Below are 17,788 nucleotides of genomic sequence, written 5' to 3' on the forward strand. Positions count from 1 at the left end.
TTGATGACATGGCCCAAGGATTTGCACAGGTCTCTGAGGTGGGTACAGTCAGGTTCCAGGCAAAAACTCCCCCAGCTGCTCATCTGCTTCATTCAGACAACAGGGAGAGCGCGAGCCCAGTTCATCTTACTGAGAACCATTAGCCGCTTATTTAATGGAATCAAATTTAATAAAAGAAGCAGTTCAAGCAATTCTGGTGGATAAATGAGGGCCTGGGTGTGACAGAGATGCTTACATGACTTTACAGAGGAAGCATGCATGGTTTAATTTGAGAGCAAGTGAAGAAGTCTGCTGATCAGTGTGTTAGCCAGGTCAGCAACAGCTCTGAGCCTCTCAACTGTGGCTCCCACCCAGGGTGTAAGGAACAGGGGAATATTCCTATAGACACACACTCTGCTGAGGTCACTCCTCCTGCCTTCACCTCACAGGGCACTTCCCTTCAGGGTCTCTAGGATCAGGGATGTGTGTCTGAGAGATTGGAAACAAGAAGAGTAGAGAAAATCACTGAAATAAAAACCTGGTCCTTTGATAAGATCGATCAAACTGACAAATGTCTAGCAAGACTAACAAAGGAAAAGAGAGAATATACCAATTACCAATAGCAGAAATGAATCAGGGAATCATATAGATCTTTCAGACCTCAGAAGGTTAATAAGAGAATACCATGAAAAACTCTATGCATAAAATCCTGATGACTTGGATAAAGTGAACCAAATCCTCAAAAAGGGCAAACATCACAACTCAACCAAATGAGATAGGGTGAATAACCTTGTAGCTATTAAGGAAATTAAATTCATAATCTACAAATTCTCAGAGATCTGCAAGACCAACTTCATGAGAGAATTCTAGCAAATGTTTGAAGAAAATATTCATGCCAATTCTGCACAGTTCCGTCCAGAAGATGGAAAGGAAATACTTCCTAATTGATTTTATGAAGCCAGCATTATTGTGACATTAAAACCAGACAAAATTAAATGTAAAAAAAAAAAAGAAAACTGCAAACCAGTTCATGAATATAGATTCAAAATATTATCAAATAGAATTCAGAAAGATAGAATTATGCATCATGACCATATGGAGTCTATTTAGGGATGCAAGACTGGTTTGATATTCAAAAATCCATCAATGTAATCCACCATAATTACAAGCTAATGAAGGAAAAATTGCCTGACTATATAAAGTGATGCAGGAAAAGCATTTGACAAAATTCTACATCCATTCATGATAAAAAAAAAACTCTCAGAAACTAGGAATAGAGGAAAATTCCTTCAACTTGGTAAAGAATATCTACCCCAATCCCTACAGCTAATATTATATTGAATACTTCATGGTGAAAAGTGAAATATTTTTCCATTAAGATGGAGAATGTTCCTGTTAACATACTACTAGAAGTTCCTGCCAATCTAATAAAGCAAGAAAAGGAAATATAAGGCATACTTTTCAGAAAAAATTTAACTGTCCCTGCAGGTGATATTATGGTCTATGTAGGAATATCTAAAAATTAAATCCTAGAACTAATCAGTCGATTCAGCAAGGGGGCAGGATAAAAGATGGACATATACGAATCAATTATACTTCTATACACTAACAACTACACATAGAAAGAGGAAATTTAAATACCATACAATTTATAATCACTCAAAAAAATACTTAGATTCAAGTCTGGTAATATACATACAACATCTAATATGTTAAACATTCCACAATGCTGAGAGAAAATTAAAAGCATCCTAAATAATTAGTAACACATACTGACCATGAAAAATACAACATAATAAAGATGCCAGACTCCTCAAATTGATCTATAGATTTAATGTAATTTCTATCAAAATTCCAGAAAGATTTTGGTTGATATAGATAAGATTATTCTAATATTTACCTAGAAAGGTAAGGGAACTATACTTGCTAAAATTTTTTTTGAATAGGAAGAGTAAAGTAGGAATGATCACTCTACCATTTTGGAACCTGTATACTTAACAGAAATCAGTACTGTGTGGTACTGGCAGAGGGACAGACACATACATCAACAGAAAAGAGAAGATAGCACAGAAATATTTCACACAAATACGACCAACAGATTTTTGAGGAGCAAGCAAAATCAATTCAATAGAGGGACAACCTTTGTGTCAACCAATGGTGCTGGAGCAACTGGATATCCATAAAAGGAAAACAGGGAGGCAGGGAGCGAGGGGAAAGAAAGAAGAGTAGAGAAGAAAGACAGAAAGGAAGAAAAAGAAAAAAATTACCTTGACTTAAATTCTCGAATGAATTCAAAATGGATCACAGATTTAAACATAAAATATAAAACTATATAACTTTTAAAAGAAAATGCAAGATAAAATTTTTGACATTTAGGGCTTGGTGAAAACTCAGCTATCAAAAGCATGATACATTAAAGAAAAAAAATCAGTAAATTAGGCAGTTAAAATTAAGTAGCTTTGTTTTATGAAAGACCCTATGACAAGGATGAAGAGACAAGCTTGTGGCTGAGAGAAACTACTTGCAGATCACGTATTTGACAAAGAACTCCAATCCCAAATATATTAAGAACTCTTAAGATTCTACAGTTAGAAAAAAAAAAAGCAGTCAAATTAAAAAATGGATAAAAATTATGAAGAGAATTCTTACCATATCAGGAAATTTCTCCTTGCCTTCCTGGGGTCCTAGCCCCTTCCTTTACCCTCTGCTGACTTTAAAAGAAAGACTCTAGTGCATATTTTCTTTTGTTATATTTATGATCATTTGTTACATAGTCAAAGAGAACTAATAGAGCAGGAATTCTTTCTCACTGGAATGCACATACCACACGATTCTGAACCATTGTCTTGGCAAGAATCTGGAACAGGGGAAAAGCTGTCAGGAAAGATTTTTACAAAGATCTCAGGGAGTAAGAGCCAAGGCATAAAGTGATGACTTTGACTTGTAAGATAAAAACGAATTTAATTCTCTTTATCCCGGCCTTTGCCATCTTTTCATTATAAATTAAGGGGGGAGGAAAGCTTCTGCTCTCTTCAATAACTCTGCCTCCTCCAGTGAAGAATGTTTTAGGCACTGGAACATAATTAAAGTGATATTGTATTTCTTTTATTATCATGATTATAATAATACATAGATTTCAGCAGGTACTTTCCAACAGAATTAAAACGAAGACAGATGGCTGACATTTGGGTGGGAATTAGAGTCTACAGGAATATTTTATACAGCAGCTTTCTAAAAAGGAAGGTGCAAACCTCTAATAAAATGCCTAGAAATTTCACTGGATATTTTCAATAGCTCTTCTTAGGGCAATATTTTAACAAAATTTTAAAATATTGATTGGTTAGTAGTTAAGTGGCAAATTATTTAGAATTGTGACAACTATTATCCAAAACCAGGATGTAAGTCTTTTATCATTATGTCAAAAGTACATCAACCTCTCTCAGGATGCTGTCCTACACTTCCCAATGTGAAACCCTAAGGACGCAAGATCAGTTTATGGAGTTTCCTGATGGGGAACGGACCCCTGGAATCTGATCATTAGGATATCAGACAAACTCCCAATTGAGGAATGTTCCATGAAAAAGGGGAACAGAAACCCTTAAACATCAGTATCATAAACGAACAAAATTTGTGGAGATGTTCCAGATTAAAGAAGGTTAAAGAGAAAGGGCAACCAAACACAACACCAGATCCTCGCCACTGGCTCCTTGCCTGAGACACAGTGAAAGCTGCAAAGATCATTGTGAGGTCCCCTGAAATACTGGACTATGATAGATTACATGAAAAATTTTGTCAGTGCTAACTTTCCTGAAGTTGGTAACTGTCCTGTGACTGTAGTTTTGTGAGAGATTGTGCATGCTCAGTCACTCAGGGGTGTGTGTCTGACTCTCTGCTACCCCATGGACTATATAGCCCATGGGGCTCCTCTGTCTGTGGAATTTTTCAGGCAAGTATATAAGAGTGAGTTGCCAAAAAAAAAAAAAAGAGTGAGTTGCCATTTCATACTCCAGGGGATCTTCCCAGCCCAGAAATTGAACCCTCATCTCCTGCATCTCCTGCATTGGCAGGAGGATTCTTTACCACTGAACCCTATCTTCAGTTTTAAAAAGACACACATTAATGTATTTAGGATTTTTTTAAAGTGATGTATATAAGTTAATCTCAAGTGGCTCAGGAAAAAAATCTCTGTGTGTGTCTCTCTCTGTATATACGTATATGTATAAATATATCTACTATATATAATAGATATTTTCTGTTTCATAAAAACATAGCTATTATCTACATAAAGATCAATAGAGATTATAAATACAGATATACATTTAGCCACATTTGTTTTATCATGTGTTCTCCCTATCTACAGAGAGAGAGAGAGAGCATATGATAAAGCAAGCGAGGTAATTTGTTAAAGAAATCAGCAAATTGTACAACTGTTCTTTGCACTATTCTTATTCTTGCAACTTTTCTTAGGTTTGATATTATTTTTAAATAAAAAATTGATAGTTTGAAAAGTCTTGTCAGTTTTTGCCTGATGATCCATTTTCTATTCTTGACTGATGGGCCAAAAATACAGTCTTTGGGCATCAAAACACTTCCATTTGAATCCCAACATTCTCACTTACCTTGACCTCTGGTAAATTAGCAATAATGCTCTATTTCTCTGTTTCCTCCTCTGTGAAATGGGCATAATGATGCTGCTCATGAACAGTTCAGACACATATTAGATGAGGATAGAAGTATTGCAAAGTAGAAGAAAAAGGAAAGATGATTAAATAAATGATAGGACAATTAATATTCGATAAAGAAAAAAACTAAAATTAGCCCTTACACAAAAATAAATTCCAAATAAATTAAAGACCTAATCATGAAAAATTCAACCACTTTAAAGTTAAAAAAAAAGTTTCTTAGGCAAGACAGAAAAACAAAACATACCAAAAGGAAAAGACCCAAATTTGACTGTATCACATTTACAGACTTCTGCAAAGAGTACCACAAGTATAAAGGAAAAGCAGTAACATAAGAAAAGCAATAATAAGAGAAAATATTTGCAATGCAAGACATAAACAAAAACTTAATATCCAGAAAAAGTTACATAAAAGACCAGTAACCAAGTAAAACTAGCAAGAAGTTCAGAGAAAAAGAAACCTGTCTGATAAGTACATAGAAAATGGTTCTTCACACTAGCAATCAGAAATATATAACCTAAACCCTTATAGGTAATATTTCACAACTCTGGCAAAAAAATTTAGAAATGTGACAATATCAAGTTTTATTGAATCAGTAGCAGGATAGATAATCCAGACCTCACTGGTGGAGAGCAATTCCGATGAAGAGGAGAATCACGCATACCAGTGAAAGTCACTCCTTTCCAGGCATGCCTCCTAAGGGGCACACTGCACATAGGTTCTAGGAGACCGGACCGATAAGGCTTATTGCAGTTACAGCTGTCATGAGAAAAGTTAGCAACAACCTGAACTGGGTCAGTACTGCAATGGATGAGGAAATTACTGTGTGGTGTTTCAATAGACTCATACAGATAGTTAAGATGAAGACACCTGATTCATAAGCTCAGCGTGGGTAGATGACACAGATGTTACCCATGCTGTGAGGGCATTCAGGTCAACATTTTAACACCTAGAAAACAACACAGGAAGGAAGCACAGTCAAAGCAGGTGTGCTACTTCCTCTGGAGAGAGACGGAGGTAAATAAGACAGAGGAAGTGAGACAAAGGGTTTAACTTCATCTCTGATGCCCTGCTTCTCTGATGGATGTGCTCACTTACTCATCTCCTTTAAACACGGATATCTTAAAAAAATAAAACCAAATTTTGAAATGCGTTAATTTAGGGTATTGTGTCCATGAATGTTTGTCACCTTGATCTAGGTTTTGGAAAGAGTTTCAAAATATTTGAGGACTGGTTTTTTTAAAAGCTCTCCAACTACTCCATGTATGGGAAACAGTGGAGCTGGGCTCTCTTCCCTGGCCCCAGGCAAGCCTGGATGTCACCAAGGTGAAAAGGTGAAGATGCCACTCTACCTCTCTGTGTCCCTAAAAGCCTTCTCATGTACCCTGGGATGACCAGCCTGGTCTCCTGCCTTCACAGGCCATCTGTTAATGGGTTACACTAGATAATCCTTAGGTCACTTTCACCAGTCCATAAAGGGAAAATTTTGTTTGTCTTACAATTTTCAATAGGTTGGTAGTTATTTTTCTCTTCATAGAAATGTATTTGTTGGAATGAAGAATATATATAAACATTATGAAATTCTCCAACACAAAGAAACTAAAAGATGACCCATAATCCTATTTCCTAAAAAGAGTTGAAGGATACTTTTAACCATTTGCTATATTTCCTTCCCGTCAATTTTTGGAAAGGTAAGAAAACATGGGCAAAATACGACGACATAACTAAAACTCTGTAACTATGACTTTGTCTCTTCTCTTCTACCCAGATCAGTTCTGAGAAAGTTAAGTCTTTCATTGAAACTTACTGGATTCATTGGAAATTTTAGAGCATAATTGATTTAGCTGGATTCTGACTGTTAATCAGTAGTTTCTGGTTTTCTCTGTGATCAGCAGTGCTGAATAGCATCCTATTAAATATTTTAGGGAGCTTTTACCCTATTAGGTTATTAGGATGAGCTCCTGGAAGTGGAATTTTGGGGTGGAAGGCTATGAACAGCTTACATTTTGCTACAAATTACCAAATTGTGATTACAGAATCTGGTACTCAACAACAAATGCTCCCCTCACCTTAGATACTGGCTACATGCTTTAAATATGATAACAGATTGAATTCTCTCAACCTGTGGGGTCGGTACTATCTTTATCCCCAAGTTACAGATGAGAAAACTGAGCACAGTGAGGATGAATATCCTACCCATGCTCTCTGGGCTCGTAAAGAGCAGAGCAAGGATTAACATGCAGTGTGTTTAGAGCTGGATGCACAAGGCCAATCACTGCTATCTCTACTAGTAGTGTTTGAAAGTCCTAAATTATTGTGATGCTTTGGCCAAGTATCACAATGCAAACCTCATCCATAAAACTCAGATAACAGGGGGACTAATTTCAGAGTTGTCCCGGAGACAGAATGAGCTAATGTAAAGTATTGAGCAGAATATATATGACTATGCAGCTTATCAGATGCACTCCAAAATGTTTGACGTTATTATTTCTTTTGTTACTTGTGAGCCTGAGCATTTTAAAGGTTTATTTCTATTTGTCATTCTTCAGTGAACTGCCTGTTCATATAATTTGCACCTTTTTTTCAGGAGGCTCCTTAAATTTAACTTTTCCCCCCCATGCTTGTGTATCTACATAGGTCAAAAGCAGAAACAAGGGTTAAAACTTGCACTACCTTCCGGCACTTTTACCAGGTACACCTCCCATGGTCTGTCCTGTACATCCTTAGTTCTTGCTGCCTGGGTTTCATCATCCTTTCATTGCCACCAACACTTGTTTTACACGCCATTTCCACATGTAAACAGACAGATGCCGAGGCTGCTATCTGTCTGACATGCTAACACCCGGAGGTCAAGAGCTTTATTCTCTCCTGGGCTTAGTGCAGGCTTTAGACAAAGTTCTGCCCACGAGAATAATTTTGCTCATGTCCAGGATACAGACTGTTACTCGAGAGACAGAACATTAAATTGAGACAGACTGCTTGCCTCTGAGTCTTGACTCAGTGCAAGTTTTGGAAAAGAGCTTCTTTGTGTAGATGACAGACATCCATTGCCTTTTTAAGAAATAACAGTTGACGTTAAAGACAATTTTGCAAAGAGTCTCAAGACTCTTTCCTTTTCTGTTATCTATGCATTTTTCTAGCCATCACTCTGTCTTGATTCCTATCTCTTTTGGGTTTTTCCTCTCTGTTTCTCTGGCCTGATTTTTCTCCCTCTATATCTCCCTGTTTTTCTATTAGTCTCTGCCTCTCTCCCTTCTTTCCTCTTTTGATCACAGGATTAAAAACGACTTTAAAAAACAAATACCTCTGAGTAAATAAGAGCATGCTTTATTGCATAATAAGACTGATTCACCATTAACAATAGAAAAGCATCTACATATCTACATTTTCTCATTTTACGTAATTATTTTCATTTGACTTAATTAAATTTAACTTAATTTTCACACAATCCTAGAAGGTAAACATTATTATTCTCCCTTTTATTGGTTCAGAAACTGAGACTCTAAGCAGTTCTGTTTTGTCAACAATGGAGCCACAGTTTAACGCTAGATTTGTCTAGGTCTCAACCCCAAAGCTTTTTCTGCCACAGGAAACGTCTTGTCCTCTGCAGCCCCAGAAGCATTTGTCAACTGCAGCTGGAGTGAAACAGACCAAAAGCTTTTCTCACTGTCCCATCACAGTGAGAAAAGCCATCTGTCCAAAGGGACACATGCGTTCTTGAGGGACTGAGCCCCAGCGGGTTAGTAAGCCCCAGTTTCTGACTCACCCGCCCCAGCCAAGAATGGGGAATGTGAGCCCCCCTTTCTACACACCACTTACCAAGGAGAAGGAGGAGGACTCTCAGCACTCTGGCCACAGCGTGCATGCTGGCGTTCCGCTCAGGGCTTCTTAAAGGGCAGAAAGGGGGGACTGTGTGACCCAAAGCTCTGGGGAACGGGAGCCAAGTCCCACGTGACAGATGGGGAAGGAAGCTGCCGCCACAGCCCAACGCTGCTCAGTTCCTCTCAGCCCTGTCATCCCAGCAAGTGCAGGCAGCCAAGGGGAGCTGGTCCACAATGAGGGCAGCTGGGGTGAGAGGGGGCACCGGGGGGAACAGTACTGATCATTACCCAGTATTATCTCCTACCATCTTCCCCTCACAAATGTGACTGGGTGCAGATTCTTCCCCAGAGACCCCAGCTGGTGAGTCTCAGAGAGGGATGTGGGCAAAGCTGGTCTGCCTGGAGGTGCAGCTCCTGCAGTAGCTCCCAGCCCTCCAGCCTTGAGGCAAGGACAGGAAGTACCCCCAAGCCCACAGCGTGGCCAGTCACTGTTTTAGAACCACAGACTCCTTTAGGTTCCAGAGGCCTATGGATTTCTTCCCAGAATAACATGTTTAAGTGCCCCAAACAAGGGGATCCTTTCCCAGGTGGTGCTAGTGGTAAAGAACCTGCCTGCCAGTGCTGGAGACAAAAGAGACACTGGTTCAATCCTTGGGTCAGAAAGATCCCCTGGAGAGGAAAATAGCAACCCACTCCAGTATTCTTGCCTGGAGAATCCCATGGACAGAGGAACCAGGTGGGCTATAGTCCATGGGATCACAAAGAGCCAGATACGACTGAGTGATTTAGCACCTGATTTAGCACATGCACACACACACACAAGGATTATAAAAGAAACCAGTTATTTTGAAATACAATTATCCAAATATCTAGAAAACAGACTTGTGATACAGAAGTATATGTGCTTCGTTACCAACCCAGTAAATAACAAGGCGTAGCATCAAGTGAAATAATTACCAGGATCTTGATGCCATGATAAAATGATATTGAGAGATGGCTCTAACAACTGAAATATGGATGGACATATTCACTGCTCCTACTAGTAATAAAATCACCTGTCTGGTAATGCCACTGTGGCTTAGTGGCTGCACTTGAATTAGCAGGAAAAGCTAAGTTTCCATTAGAGGTTAGAGGACAGAGATGGAATTTTTTCCCATCCAAGTTCACAGATCCCAGGCTGTGTCCAACCTCAGAGGACCCTTGGTTGTTAACACAGACTCAGCCCACAAATCTGGGGTCATATATTTCCCTACTTCTCCTTGACACATACTTAACTATCAAGGCACCAACTCCACTGTGCAAGAATTGTCACTTGCAAAAACATAAATCAAATTAATGACAGTTGTAGAGCTCCATGTAAATGAGTGGGCAGAAACTGAACACTTTTTTCTTGGGATCCCTCAGCCAAATCCCTAACACAGCTAACTCAGTGAGCGCTGCAATCTTAGAATGTGTTTGTTTGACCCTCATCCCAACCCTCTGAGTCAGGTGTTAGCACTGGCCTTCCTTTGATTGAGGAGGGAACGACATCACTGAGGTGTGTGGTACCCCCAGGTCCACTCAGCTGGGTGTTGAGCCCAAGGCTTTGGCTGGCAGTCTGTGCCTCTCACACTGGACTTTGCCTTCCATGGGTGGGCACCACCCACTGCCAAGGTCCATCTGTCCCGCCAGAGGCCATCAGGTTGCATTGGCAGCCGCTGACACCCACTGATGGGACCCCTTCAGAACTGCCGTGTTTGCTCCTCTGAGTCTCCACATGAGTGGAGTAGACCGTTTCTGGGGAACGCAGGTTTCTTCATTTTGGTGCCTTTAAGTTTCATCCTTTTACCCAGATACACTTTGTTTCATTTTAAACATTTTGGCTCAGTCTTTACTTGCACCAGGAAACATACTCTCTCTTGCTTCTCCTGAAACATGTGGATTTTTAAAATCTTTATCCTACTTAATGGAGACATTTGTAGGAGAGATATTTCAGTTTCCCCTAAGCGAACTAAAAGAAAATGCCAGTGCAGACATAATAATCTACGGGCAGTGGCTGTGGGCTGCAGAAAACACACCAGTGGAGCTTCAGGTACACAAAGAGGTCCCAAACTGATGTGACATCAGACTTTGCAATTTTTGGCAACTAATTTTAAAGTGTCTTCACAGGCAGTGTGCATGCTGTCGCTTCAGTCGTCTGTGACTCTACAAAGACCCCATGGACTGTGGCCCTCCAGGCACCTCTGTCTATGGGATTTTCCTGTCAAGAATGCTGGTGTGGGTAGTCATTCTCTTCTCCAGTGGATTTTCCTGACCCAGGGATCGAACCCGTGTCTCCTGCATCTCCTGCACTGCAGGTGAATTCTTTACCGCTGAGTCACTGGGGAAGCCCTCGCGTGTGGCAAGTCAAACCCAATAGCAGTGTGTAACTTCTGCTCTAGAATACCTCTCGTGATCTCTTCCAGGGCTCAAGCATTCATATTTAAACCCACGAAGGGAAGTTTCTGCAGCAACTTCTTCTTTTTCACCCAGGCACAACCTCCTAAGGCCAGAAAAAGCAGCATCTGCTACCCACCTGAGTAGAAGAGTGGAAAATGCAGAGACTCAAAATGGTCTCATAAGCTGGAATCTGAAAAAGAAAAAAAAACAAACAGCCTGACATCATCTAGTCAGTGGACCTGGGAGTGATTGGAGTCTCAGTATGGTCTGGTGCTCTCCCAGCCAGGATGGGCTGCCCCACCCCATGCCCCTATAATAAATGCCCAGCTCTTAACCTGAGGTTGCTCTTTCATAGGTGTTGGAATGCCTCCCACTAGACTGGGAGCCTGTGAGGTCAGAGGCCGGAGCACTGAGACCCACAACTGACACAACATAGGTTCTCAAGAGCTTTTATTGAATAAAGGAATCACTTTACTTTGCTCACACACAGATTGAGCCAGCCCAGCCTCCAGCCTAGAGCACAGCTGTGGACCTCACCTGTGGTAGTGAGGTAATCTGCTCTGCCAACCAAAAGAGAAAGAGCTCTGCAGCTCTGATATTCTGCAGGCTCTGTCCCTTCCCCAGCATGGGCCCCTCATGCCCAGGAAGTTTCTATCCTCTCCCAGCGGCTTAGCACCAGCCACACTGCATGCGATTGACACATATGTGTCTATAGTATTAGTCGGTTATTTCTGCTGCTTGGTTATTTCTGATTCTCTGCAGCCCCATAGCCTGCCAGGCTCCTCTGTTCATGGGATTCTTCAGACAAGAATACTGAGTGGGCTGCCATTTCCTACTCCAGAGCATCTTCCCAACTCAGAGATCGAAATTGCGTCTCTTGCACCTCCTGCATTGGCAGGCGGATTCTTTACCAGTAGCACCACCTGCAAAGCCCAGTACTAGTCGGGAGAAACTGTCAAATCCACCAAGACTGTGGGAGACTTTGTGAAAAACTAAGTATAGGGAAGATTTTTAATCATATATTGATGTACCACACTTAAATAGAAGGCTGGTCCAAAAAAATAGAAAATTGTCTTTTCAACCATACATACAATAGTTGCAAAAAAAAATCTGAACCAGGAAGCCATTCTCAAAAATTTCAAAGAATAGGTGCCAAACAATCCATATTTCTTACCATGGTGCAACTGGATTAGGTAACAGTGGCCAAAAATATATTAAGTTTTCATGTTTAGAAATTTAAAAATGCATTTCTAAGTAACTGATAAGTCAAAGAATAAGTTACAATGAAAATTAAAAACAGCTAGAAGTGAGTGATAATGAAAACGTCTTGTATCAGATTTGTGGACCGCAAGTAAAATAATAATTAAAAGGAAATGAGTAGATATAAATTCTTAGAAAAGAAGGACTTAAAAAAGCATGAGTTACATGAATAAGTCTGGTTATCCAATGCATAGAAATGCAAATATAGTTAACAATACTGTATTCTGTACTTAAAATTTGTTTAGAGGGTAAATCTTAATTGTTTTTGATACACATGCCCACACACATTGAGGGGACAGATATGTTAATTAGCTTGACTGTTATTTCACAGTGTATACATACATCAGAACACCAAGTTGTACACTTTAAATGTATCAAACTTTTATTTGTTGATTAATACTTTAATGAGGATGGGTGAAAATATTGGGTAATGCTTAAGTTAAGCTGAGAATGTGAAAAAGTACGATATAACATTTTTGAAAACAATTTTTATTCTCTAGTGAAGTTGAAGACTTTTCATGTGATTCAACAAGTCTACTCCTGAAGATATAACCAGATATACTCCTACACCTGTACATTCAGAGACATAGAAAAGAATATTCACAGAGCCTAATTTGTGTAGGTAAACCATATCTTGAAAGAACTACAGAATCTATCAAAAAGAGGGTGGGTAAATAATTCATGATGAATTTTATGATGGAATATTATATAACTATTAATAAATTGGAAAAGGCCCTGATGCTGGAAAAAATTGAGGATAAGAGGAAAAGGGGGGTGACAGAAGATGAGATGGTTGGATGGCATCATTGACTGAATGGGCTTGAGTTTGAGCAAACTCAGGAAGATAGTGATGGACAGAAAAGCCTGGCATGCTGCAGTTCATGGGGTCACGACTTAGCAACTGAACAACAACAAATAATAAACGAACTACAGTGACAGAGACAACTTAGATAAAATTCAAAAACATAATGTGTGAAAAAATCAAATTGCAAAAGATGACAGGCAGAGTGATACCATTTTCATGAAGTACAGAAGCAAGCAAAACTAAACAATAAAGAATCCAGAGAACACATACTTATTTTTCATTGAATAATATTTTTAAAAATCATTAAAATTATAAACAAAAAGTTCAGGAGATGAGGTATAAGGGAAGGAGTATGAAGGTGGGCAGTAGAGGCAACATTCCAGGTCTTTAATTTCTAGTCAGGTGCATGGGTTATTATGCTTCACCAGTAGGAAGACAATATGCTGAGTTTTGCCCAGATAAGTCCTGGTTTATGTCCATTATCTTTGTATGGTTATAATAGCATCCCTTTCACTCCCCAAAGTTTGACAAGGACCAAAAGATTTGAATCATAATTATATAGTCTATTTATTCATAATCCACAGATGTTAAAAAGAATTTTTTATTTATTAAAGATTAAATAATTAAAGTAAATGTAGATACTGGCACAGTTGTTTGATACGTTTTAAATTATTCCAAACATTCTAGTTATAAGCATCTACAACTTTAAAAGTTTACACAAGTTTTGGTCCATTAATCCCCCTGCAAGAAACATTGTTTACGGCAAGAATTGAAGAAATGTACAAGGATGTATATATAGCTTCCCTGGTGGCTCAGCAGTAAAGAATTTGCCTGCAATTAAAGAGACACAGGTTCAATCCCTGGGTCAGGAAGATCCCCTGGAGAAAGAAATGGCAACCCATTCCACTATTCTTGCTGGGAAATCCCATGGACAGTGGAGCCTAGCAGGCTACAGTCCATGGGGTCGCAAGAGTCAGGCACGACTTAGGGATTAAGCCACCACCACCACCCACGAGGATGTATATACAAAAATGCTCACCATACAATTAATGAAAACTAAAAATAAGAACATGACAAGTAGAAAATAGTAACCAACCTAAACTGGCTCATGTTTTTAATGAAATAGTAAGAGGACAGGAGGGTATATACCAGTAAATGTGTGCCTTTACCGTCATCGTCTTGCTTGAGTTTCGTAAGTAAATTGGTGTAGATACCTGTTTCCAGGGAAGGAAGAAAGGTAAAGGTTGTAGACAAGTATGGTCAGTAGTGCAGCCCTTCGGTTCAAAACCTTTTACATTTAAAGAGTGGCTCAGCTCAATAACAAAAAAAACCAAACAACCCAGTCAAAAAACAGGCAGAACGCCTAAACAGACATTTCTCCAAAGAAGACATACAGATGGCTAATAAATACACACAAAAAATGCTCAACATTGTTTATTATTAGACAAATGCAAATCAAAACTACAATGAGGTTTCATCTCACACTAGTCAGAATGACCGTCACCAAAAGAATCTACAAACAATAAATGCTGGAGAAGATGCGGAGAAAAAGGAGCTCTCTTGCACTGTTGGTGGGACTGTAAATTGATACAGCCACTGTGGAGAACAATAATTGTGGAGATTTCTTTAAAAACTAGGAATAAAACTACCACATGCCCCAGCAATCCCAATACTGGACATGTACCATGAGAATACCACAACTCTAAAAGACACATGTACCCTAATGTTTATCACAGCACTATTTACAATAGCAGGGACATGGAAACAACTTAGACGTCCATCGACAAATGAACGGATAAAGAAGTAGTGGTGCATATACACAATGGAATATTACTTGGCCATAAAAAAGAACAAGTTTGAGCTAGTTATAGTGAGGTGGATGAACCTAGTGCCTATTATACAGAGTGAAGTAAGTCAGAGATATTGTAATAAGTAAGCATATGTGTACATTTGGGGATGATCCACAGAGAATCTTATATATAAATCCATAAATCTTCCCATACATGTGATGTGGTTTCAATATTATTTTCTGATTATAAAAATTTGGGATCCCTGGTGGTCCAGTGTTTAAGACTCTGTACAAGGACCTGGGTTCAACTCCTGCTCAGGGAACTAAGATCCCACAAACCATGTGACACAGCAAAAAAAAAAAAAAAATATATATATATATATATATATACACACACACACATATATGTATATTTATGCCTTAACTTACATATGGCTTAATTTCTTCCCCTATCTCTGCATGACTGTGTACAGTTCTGTTACTGATCCAAGAATAATGTTGCAATTCTAAATTTTCTCAAATATGGCCAGGTCATCATAAGAAGGATAAAGTCCATTAAGGTACTAAGGAAAAATTCACTATTAAAGTAATGAATCTTGAAAAAACAAAACCACCAAAACCAAAAAGGAATTTTCATTCTCAGATTTTTTCCAGTGCTTCAGGGAAGCTAAGGAGTTGGGTGTCTATCTACCAGTGAGACTTTGAAGAAGCCATGGACACCATAAAGCCCCCTTGGCTTAGGGGCTCCTGGTCAAAGAAACATAGGCATGGCTTGCTAAGAGCCCAGTTCAAAGGGAGTTCTAGGGGGGACAGAGCATCTTTCTCAGAGTGGGCTTTCAGTTTTACCCATACTTAGTCATCTGCATGCTGTGTGATAATTAGGGAACTATGGTGTATACAGTGTTTCTCTCACTATCAAAAAGAAGAACTTCATTCTCAGCTGGTATCTTTTAGAAGGTTGCAAAAGTTTGCATTTATCAAATTTGAAGACTGGTAAAAACACAATCCAGATGCCTGTTTCTTAACTTCAATCTTGAGTAAAAGATTGTTGGCTATCTGGACATCTTCGGTGATGCAAGAAGCTTAGAGAATGCTAGCAAACATCAGAAGTCTCCCATTCCACCTTATTTTCTCAGAAGGAATTAAAATCATTCCTGGCTTCTCTGCCTAGGAAGTAAGCCTTGAGTTATCTACAAATTCTCAGTTTGCAGCTAAGATTCTGCCCTGGAAACACAAGAAATTAGGATAAACACCAGTTTCTTTGGTGTTAAAAGATGTCATCATATAAATAAATATTTTGAAAATGGAATATCACCTTCCTTACACAAACTCAAAGATCTAACTCCATGGGTAATATTCCTGCTAGGATACTGCTTACTAAACAGTATGACTTGAGATGGGGAAAAAGGCAAAGATGTTGGAGGGAGAAACAGTGCTGGGGATGAGCCATGCTTTTTAGAAATTCTTTTAGCTCTATATAATTTTATATGCACATTTTCTGTATACATATTGAACTTCAATAAAAATTTAAATATGTAAGTAGGGATAACTATAAGATAAACACTAACATTAAATTTTTTAAAATTCTGCAATATGTTGTCTATTTGTTGCTAAATAAAGATCTATTTTAGAAAGAAATTCATGAAAAGTTGAAAATTAGAAACAAAAAATTTAGCAGACAAATACCAAAACTAGGGTAGCGATTTTAATATTGAATAAAGCAGAATTTAGGTGTAAAATCACATAAGTGAAAAGATGGATATTACACATATGGTAAAAATGATGAAAGTATAATAATCATGCATATGCAGGCACCTAAAAATGTAATCTCAAAATATATAAAGGAACAATTGAAAGAATTGCAGAGAGAAATAAGCAATTATACTTAAAGAATGTCATATGTCTATTTTAGAAACTGAGACATCAAATAGACAAAAATAAGCAAGAAGTAAACAGTTTAAATAAAGTAAGTTCATACTAATACATTTATACTCAAAAAAGAAAGAAAACAAATTTTGTAGCACATTTCATCTTACATCGTATTGGCAAGAAATTAATCATGATCAGAGTTAAATGCAAAGAGACTAGGAAATAAAGTCTTTCATCTAGGTGCCCTGCATAAAATTTAGGGATTTATTACTAAGGTAGGAAGGGGGGGGGAACCTACACAAAACAAAGAAGTAATGAAACATTGATTCTTTTTTTTTTTCATTTATTTTTATTAGTTGGAGGCTAATTACTTTACAATATTGTAGTGGGTTTTGTCATACATTGACCTGAATCAGCCATGGATTTACATGTGTTCCCGATCCCTCTGGGTCTTCCCAGTGCACCAGGCCCGAGCACTTGTCTCATGCATCCAACCTGGGCTGGTGATCTGTTTCACCATAGATAATATACATGTTTCGATGCTGTTCTCTCGAAACATCCCACCCTCACCTTCTCCCACAGAGTCCAAAAGTCTGTTCTGTACATCTGTGTCTCTTTTTCTGTTTTGCATATAGGGTTATCGTTACCATCTTTCTAAATTCCATATATATGTATTAGTATGCTGTAATGTTCTATATCTTTCTGGCTTACTTCACTGTGTATAATGGGCTCCAGTTTCATCCATTTCATTAGAACTGATTCAAATGAATTCTTTTTAATGGCTGAGTAATATTCCATGGTTTATATGTACTACAGCTTCCTTATCCATTCATCTGCTGATGGGCATCTAGGTTGCTTCCATGTCCTGGCTATTATAAACAGTGCTGCGATGAACATTGGGGTGCATGTGTCTCTTTCAGATCTGGTTTCCTCTACAGGCCAATATCACTGATGAACATAGATGCAAAAATCCTTAACAAAATTCTAGCAAACAGAATCCAACAACATATTAAAAAAATCATACACCATGACCAAGTGGACTTTATCCCAGGAATGCAAGAATTCTTTAATATCCGCAAATCAATCAATGTAATACACCACATTAACAAATTGAAAGATAAAAACCATATGATTATCTCAATAGATGCAGAGAAAGACTTTGACA

The 17,788-nt window shown here is 38.5% G+C and overlaps 1 protein-coding gene across 2 annotated transcripts in view; it reads right to left on the minus strand.

Moving 5' to 3' along the window:
• The window catches only part of TMEM273 (transmembrane protein 273), a 29,374-nt gene extending 20,822 nt beyond the window's left edge, over window positions 1–8,552 (minus strand). For both annotated transcript variants that reach the window (XM_065919948.1, XM_065919947.1), the window contains exon 1: window positions 8,481–8,552. In XM_065919948.1, coding sequence (XP_065776020.1) covers window positions 8,481–8,526 — 46 coding nt within the window. In that variant the 5' untranslated portion in view covers window positions 8,527–8,552. The remainder of the gene's footprint in view (window positions 1–8,480) is intronic.
• Between the last annotated feature and the right edge of the window lie 9,236 nt (window positions 8,553–17,788).

Source organism: Muntiacus reevesi, chromosome 2, assembly GCF_963930625.1.
Source record: "Muntiacus reevesi chromosome 2, mMunRee1.1, whole genome shotgun sequence".
Lineage (NCBI taxonomy): Eukaryota > Metazoa > Chordata > Mammalia > Artiodactyla > Cervidae > Muntiacus > Muntiacus reevesi.